Genomic DNA, 7,710 nt, shown 5'->3' with positions numbered 1-7,710 from the left:
GAGAGAAAAGCAAATTGGAGCAGGTAAGACTTTCTGAAAGATTAAACCAAGTTGATGCATTTTGGCATACCCAACTTGCCTGGTATGTGTTATTTCTACAGGTGCCATTAGGATTTGTGGGTATTTTAAAATTGGGAAAGAGTCAACACACTTCTGTTTAAACGAATACATTTTAGGCATGTCAATTGTTTTCTCTCAAGGACCTTTGGTGACCACCATGGAAAGACATGGAATTTAGTTAGACCACAGGAGGTTCCAGCTACGATAAATCAAACTGCACAGGCAATGATAGAATGATATATTTTGGGGTGAGAGGATCCAAGTAAATTCATCTTGCCATAAAGAAGGGACACACAACTATTCAAGGCTTTTGAAAAAAGCATCATTTATTTCAAAGTACAACACAAAGTTGTATTTTTAAGAAATACACATTCAATCTTGTATCCCAAGACTTGGCTATGTGCATTTCAGTTTATCTTTAAAATAAATTCAGGTATACAAATGGTACATACCTCAAGTACAAACAGCACAGAAAATGCATATGGTCTCAACCGAATGTTTTTACATTCATTCACTGTTCTTAAAGTTGACTTACATTTCTGTAATCTGCTTTTAAACCAAGACAGCCTTATTTTAAAAAAATACTCTGTATTTTTCAGCACAAAGTCCTCATACATTTTTAAAATTAGATCTTGGTGCATAATATTGCGAAATTATTAAAAACCAAACTTGGTAATTTAATAAAATTGTCACATGCCAGGACTTCTGAATCAACTCAAATTATTTCCTTAGCTGTAAATGTCAAATTTGTGTTCATACAGATAAATAAAGGATGGAAGAAGACAGGTGGTGGAAACTTGATAGCAGTTAAGGTTTTTCAGATGTACAGGTCTTATTAGAGTTTGTGGCTGAGTCCAGACTTTTCCCTAAAAGCACAACAGCAAATCTCGTATTCTCATAATTGCAAGAAAGATCTGAAAGAAGCGAGTGGTACAAGCCTGCCCTGCTTGAATCTGTTTTGCAAAGATGAGGAGGGTGGGGAGTGGGAAGCTACAGCAGTAACAGCCTTAAAAAGAGGTCTCAAAACTGGCATATCATGATCTAGATGAAGGGCCCCCACTTTGTGGTTTTGTTTTTTTTTTTGCCTAATTTCAATTCTCATGAGGGAAGTGTGAATTAGACCAAGGATCAGAGCTTCTTCTTCCGATTGTGGGGCTCCATATCCGCCATGGGTTGTAGGTCTGCCCCAAATCGTCGGCTGGGCCAGAGGTGGAGGGAGCATGGGAAGCAGAGGAGTTCTCTGTGCCCATGAGGCCAATGCTGGGCAGCGTGCTGGCTGGAGTGGTGAAGGGCAGGGTACTGTTCAGGTTGCTGGACCAGATCGAGCTGCTGAACGGAGTGCTGGTCCACAAGCTGCTGGTGTTGCCAAGGATCGACTGACAAGACAGAAAATACACAGCATGGAGCAGGCAGGTGGCAACGCTGGCGAAGCTTATGCTACAAATCAGGGCTGGGCCATAGTTTCTTTCACCTTACTTTGAAACAAATGTTTTTCACATACAGCCATCTCAGAGTCTGAGCAGACAGGTCTGATAACTTAAGGAAGAGTTGACAAACTACAGTCAGTGGGCCCGATCCAGCCCTGCCTGTTTCTGCAAATAAAAGGTTTGCTAGAACACGCTGCAGCAGCTTGCTGATGTGCCGTCTGGCTACTTCTTGCTACTGTGGCAGAGGTGACCAGATGCAAAGCAGCAATGTATGGTCAGCAAAGCCTACAGTATTTACTGACCCCTGCTTTAGAAGCATCTTAACCATTCTTTAAAACTGAAGCCAGAATGACTTCAAGTGATGACAAGCTTTGAAATATATGAAGGTAAAATATCTGCTTTCAACCCTGCCTGCCTAATTTAGTTTTCCTGAGAATGCAGAAGGAATCACAGTGGGGTGAGAGCTGAAACCAGTAATTATCTTGGTAAGAATACTTTTTTGGAACATGATCTTTACAGAAAAATTTAGCTGAAAACCAAACAAAGGTACACTGGAAAAGCTCAAGCTAAGACAGAGTTGTTTCCCAGAAGCAAACTCAATGCAACCTTCTAGCAGCTGGCTCTTGGGGGCCCCAGGGGCCACAGGACAGAGAGGCTGAAGCCCACTGTCAGTGCCGTCTGGCTCCCAGCCTCATGTGCAGGCTGATTCGCAGGCTGGGAAGAGGCTGATGACTCCTCAACTAGGAGACACAGCCACAGGTGCTCACTTGTTCTTCCTCTAATTTCTGGACTGTAATAGCTCTGAGGACTAGGGATGGGTCACTCTGGAAGAATACGAAGACCCAGCAATGGGGACCCTAAAGGAACTAGCCTTCACCTTCCACACTGCCGTCTGGTCTTTATATAACAGCGTCAGTGTCGCCTGAGTAACAGCGACAAAACCAGCAGTAATGATGAGGGAGCAGGAGAGGCCAAGGCCTGAGTACTCACTGTGGCCGTGTGGGTCGGGGAACTGGAACTGCCTGGCCAGGAAGGGCTGGGATCCGTTGCTGGGGAGTCCCAAAGGTAGGAAGGGCCACTGCTAAACTCGTTCCAGCCTCTTTGGGAGGCCTGATTGCATGACCGAGATAACCCGAGTTTGCTGAAAACCTCTGCAAGGGAGGAAACCATCAAGTCTGTATTACTGTGCCACGTTCACTCACCTAGGACAAAACGGGGCATTCACTCGGAGGCGCCTGGGCCCCACTGCTCACTCGGAGCCTCCCACCTGGCCTATCAGCCCACCACACCCTGGGGGAATGGGGCACCGGGGCAGTCCCAGGAACCCAAGCACGCGGCACCCAATCTGAGCTCTTTACCCGTCCCATCACTGAATGGCATCAAGTGCAAACACCCCAGCTTTGACATGACTGCATCTAATGCAAAGTTCACATTATTGCCTCTAATTCCAGACACCAAGTAAGGAGCCCAGCATGGCCTGGAGTAATCTCTCAGACACAGAAGGCTTTCTCAAGTTCTTAAATAAATGCTGGGGAACACAAACCAACCGGCACTCACGGCCCTGAGCTGGCTCCAACAGACCCCTGGGCTGGTAACGGGTGGGGGAAGGGGGGAGGAGACCCTTCTGACAGCTTCTTGCTGGGCCTCGCTCTTCATGGACCACTGTCCCAGGGGCTGAGGAGGCCTGGGCTCCCGAGCACCTGACTGGGAGAGCAGCAGGCAGCTGCCCTAGAGTCAGCCTGCATACATCCGGTCTCTTGGTGCCTGACTCCAAGGACAAGGAGACGCACCTGGGAAACGCCTGCTAAATGACGGGCTTTCCTATTTCATGCGTTTCTCCACACACAAAACTAGGCCTCATCTTCCTTCCTTCTTTGTCCACAGGCTTATTAGTGTAGGTCTAGTGTTAAACACTCACCACCAGTTAGGTTAAAAGAATTTCCAAAGGCCGAGAACGAATTGAGGGGTGTGAAGTCAGGGCTGCTGGGGTTGCTGGCGGGACTCCACAAACCCGAGCTGGATGTTACAGGAGGAAAATGCAACACACAGAGATGTATAATGGTTAGTGGGAACAGGCCTGTTACGCATGGCTTCAGAAACAGCAGGCGCTGCTTCAACTGGGGGCACTCAGATATTAAAGACAAAGGCAGAACTGAACATGGCTTCTCTGCTACACAGGATTCAGGCACAGAGAGGTCCTGCGCTCCTAGCCTCCCGGAAGCTGCAAGCCTGGTTCAAAGCAAGTGTTTTGCAGAGAGAACAGGTATGGTTTTTCTCTTATGTTTATTTTTTGGTAATGGAAGATTTATTTAAAAACTTCAAATCTAGGACTCATTCCTTTTAGTACAAGGTAGGTAAAATTGGTGCTGTACTAACAACCTTTACTGTTATTTATCTGGGAAAATGAACCGAGGCAATAAGTGCATGTATGCCTGGGAGGGTTGCTTGGGTCAGGAAAGTGTCGCCTCCAATTAATTTACTATACACTGTCTAGTACTATAATTTCCTTCTCAATCACATTTTGTTCCCTATCGCGAATTATCAGATCACATCTTTTCTTATGACAGACCATGCTAATGAAGAAGGATGAAAACACACCTGCCCCTCTGTTGGGGAAGCCAACCAGTAGAAGCACAGCAACCAGGCTTTCTGCTTCCACCCCAAAGATAAGAGTTCCTAGAGGCACCGACCACTTTGATGGCCTACTTCTAATCTAGGGGAAATACGCCTATGGATGGAAGAACCTAACCTTGACTTTTATTTTTCTTTTGATTAAGAATGGTCTACTGTACCTGTCTGAGCCATCGCTGTCGACAGGAGTGTGTGAAATGCCAAGGCTGCTGGAAAAATCTGTTTTGTTTGAAGAAACTTTAGCAAAGCCATTCCCACCTGTAACAATGGACTCTGAATCAATGAAAGACAATTCCACCATGCCCGAAGCCCAGCTGTGAAAGGTCTGACAGCAAGCCACTCACCTGGGCTTTTGTCGTAGCCGGCTGTGACTGCAGCAAAAGTGGGGTTGCCATTCTTGCCAGGGAGTGAGGCTGCTTTTGTCAATTTGTGTTTGCTTCCATTTGGCTGCTTGGTTTTAGGGTCACTTGAAGGAAGAGGCAGAGAGAAGGGTCATTCCTCCGTAGTCCATGGTGGAGGCCCATGGGGGGGGGGGGGCGGGCAATTGTCTTAGGTGGTGTGGCTGCCACAGGGTGGAGCCCACACAGTACCCTCACTGTGGCTGGGCCCAGGTTTGGATGGGAACCTGGAAACAGCCCAGGGCAGCCCCCAGAGCATGGCTTGGCCTCATGTAAAATGTTCCCAGACCCAAGACTGTGCCATCAGTCTCAGAGGATGTAAGGTACTTCAGGGAAAGGTGTGAAAATAGAAGGGCAGGGATGAGCAACTAGAAAGGCTGCTCTCATTTTAGAGAACACTAGATAGGGAGCCACCAGTCATGGGCCGAGGAGGACAATAAGGGCTCGCTGGTGGGCAACAACAGGTGACAGGGCTGAAGGCTCCTGTCCAGTACTATAGTACTAGTCAGGACCTGGTATGGTGCCTGGTTCGGTAAGGGCCCTGAGCAGGGCAGCCTGCCCCCGGCTCAGTCCTCACTGCCTCTTTGGCAAGAGAGAAACACTGGGCAGGCTTGCTGTGGGTTCAGGCCAGTGGTTCCCCAGTGCAAAAGCAGGGAGGGTGATGGCACCTGAGCCGGGCTCGCTGGGGCGGACATATAGTGCTGATGGAACTCCTTCCAGGCTCCTCTCTCCCACTGAGGTTATTGTTACACTGAGTTAGGCAAACACAGTGGGGGCTCTGGGTCTCCAGGGAGGAGCAAGGAGCACAGTCAAGGGGTGGTCGCAGCCTCCTATGTGCACGGCACCTCCTGCAGCCCCTCTGGCGGCAGCCAGTCTCGCACCAGACCCTGCCCTTGTAACCGCTCGGCTCCACTGCCAGAAGGTCAAAATAAATGTCCTGTAAAGCCACTTCCTCAATACACAAGGCATCTGTAGATCTTCATTTACTACTTAGGATGCTTACTGACTCTTGATTTAGAATGTAATTCTACGAAGTTAAATGATGCACTGCTGGGATGGGACACTGCACACTCCCCCCCTCCCCCTGCAAAGGGCAGAACACTGCAGAGGACAGACACGAGAGGCAAGCCAGGGCAGCAGGCTGTGACCACTGAGCGTTTCCACTCGGAGGGCACAAGCATTTACAGAGCTTAGTCATCTCAAGAGTGGGGAGCAGCCAGGGACCCACCTGCTGGAGCTGCTGTTGACGATGCTGCTGTAGCTGCCCCGGGCCGAGAACGGGCAAGGAGCAGCGGGGGGAGAGGGAGAGGCAGGTGTCGGTGAGGTCTGACGTTGTTTTAAGAAAATGTCTGCGTTGAGGGTTTGCAGAGAAAGTTTATAAAGACTGTCCGTAGCTGGAAATGAAAAATAAAGGGTCTCAATGTAGCATTTTGATTTTTACTTTTGAAATTAGTTACTTTTGATGTTCTGATACAATTCAGAACTCAAGGGCTTCTATAAAAAAAACCAAAAGCTTTTACATGTCTTCTGTTTAAAGGTTTGAAAGGAAAAAGGGAAGTCCTGTGTGTCTCTGCACTCTGAGGCTTTCCGAGTCCCCAGTGTGACTGCTCTCTGCTCAGTGCTCTACAGGACCCTCCTGGACTGCTCCTCCCACCTCAGGCTGCAAAGGCGGCTTTTCCAGGTCCTTCAGGGACAGCCAGGTGATGTCACTGCTTGGAACTGGAAAGAGTCTCTGTCCTTCCACCCAGGCTCATACCTGCAGCAGGTGCAGGGTGGCAGGCGAAACGCCCCCGAGTCCTACAATGAGACCCTACCCTGCACGGCATGGGCACCCCTGGTGCGCTGCCACCCCCAGGCTGTTTTCCAAGGATCCAAGCTCCTAGGAGAGTCCTGCTGCCCTGCAGGGTAATGTGTACACAGGTGTTTGAAAGTTTTAAAACAGAAAAAACTTCTGTCGTGAAATATTTGTTTTGCACTCACTAAAAGGAAACACATATGATCTCTTTAAGAAAACGGCATCCTCTTGAATGTCTACCATGTGCAGCATGGTGGCATCCTGCTCCGGCTACTGCGATACAAGAGTTTGTGCAAAGGAGGGGCTCTGGCTTCTGCAAATTCAGTCTCCATGGGCTCCTGGTGTGTGAGGTGGCACATCTACCCAGTTATCCTGGCCCACCTGCCTCGCCTTGTCTCCCTCATTTCTCATCCCGGCCCAACACAGCTTGCTCTTCCGCCCTGGCACATTTCCATCTTATCCCCTCCTGATGGCCCTTCGTGCCCCATGCCAGCCCCGTCTACAGTGAAGATGGTCTGCTCTACTCTCATTTTCTGTGAAGGGTCTGTTTCACTTCCAGAACTGAAGCCTGCTTGGCACGGTGTTTCCACTTCCGTTGTGATTCTCTCCCACACCAGTGATTCTCCCCAAACTCCCAGTGATTCTCCCCAAACCCCAATCTGATTCTCGCTCAGACCCTGGATAAAGCTGCATGTTCCCCGGTTATGTCAAGGCATCAGTTATGGCACAGTCATACTTAACACCCTTCCTCTTGAAGCCCAGGCTATCTGTTCATTCGCCATCCTCAGTGCCATCTTGTACCTACCCCAGGATTCTGACTTTCCTCAGTGGTACTGGCACCTTATTCACTGTCCTTGTCTTCACTCCACAATTCTCACACCTCATTATGTGGATAATCCCTTCCTTACATGCTCTGTTGTCTGTGGACTTGCTGCCTGTGCTCAGGGCCCATCTCAAATGCCATCTCCTGTACGGGTCCTGCTCAAAGCTATCCACCTTTTTGCCTGCCTTGGAAGCCACCACAGCACAGTGTGACGGTCTGGTATCACTTCTACATGTAGGGTCGTTATTTGTACAACTGTCCTGATCCTTCCCTAGCCCCTCTTGTATGTCACCATTTCTGATCTTCCCCCAGTCCTCAAGAAGTGAGTTAGGAACTGTCCACAGTGGAACAGGCCACATGCTGTCTCATGTGTGCTTGTAGGCCCCAGTGCTCAGCCTGGGGGAGAGTGCATGGCATCCCCTCACAACTGCCCTTTAGTGGGATGTGTTTCACTGGGCCAGTAACTGCAGAGCACTTAATAAATGTTGGAACAAAACAGGAGAAGTTAAGAAAAGTCAGAAAAAGACCTTATGGACTAATGTTTGAAGAAGGAAGAGAGATTGGGGGAAAGGTAGG

At 48.8% G+C, this 7,710-nt stretch overlaps 1 protein-coding gene across 1 annotated transcript in view; it reads right to left on the bottom strand.

The window, feature by feature from the left end:
- Positions 1–360: 360 nt before the first annotated feature.
- The window catches only part of TMEM131 (transmembrane protein 131), a 227,510-nt gene continuing 220,160 nt past the window's right edge, over positions 361–7,710 (bottom strand). Inside the window, exons 36-41 of the mRNA XM_072768088.1 lie at positions 5,745–5,910; positions 4,463–4,584; positions 4,280–4,376; positions 3,406–3,503; positions 2,478–2,638; positions 361–1,436 (exon numbers count right to left, since the gene is read on the bottom strand). Of these exons, the coding sequence (XP_072624189.1) occupies positions 1,152–1,436; positions 2,478–2,638; positions 3,406–3,503; positions 4,280–4,376; positions 4,463–4,584; positions 5,745–5,910 (929 nt within the window). The 3' untranslated portion in view covers positions 361–1,151. The remainder of the gene's footprint in view (positions 1,437–2,477; positions 2,639–3,405; positions 3,504–4,279; positions 4,377–4,462; positions 4,585–5,744; positions 5,911–7,710) is intronic.

This window comes from Canis lupus, chromosome 11, assembly GCF_048164855.1.
Source record: "Canis lupus baileyi chromosome 11, mCanLup2.hap1, whole genome shotgun sequence".
Classification (NCBI taxonomy): Eukaryota; Metazoa; Chordata; class Mammalia; order Carnivora; family Canidae; genus Canis; species Canis lupus.
The sequence above is the reverse complement of the archived record's forward strand: the minus strand, read 5'-3'. Positions and strand labels throughout refer to the sequence as shown.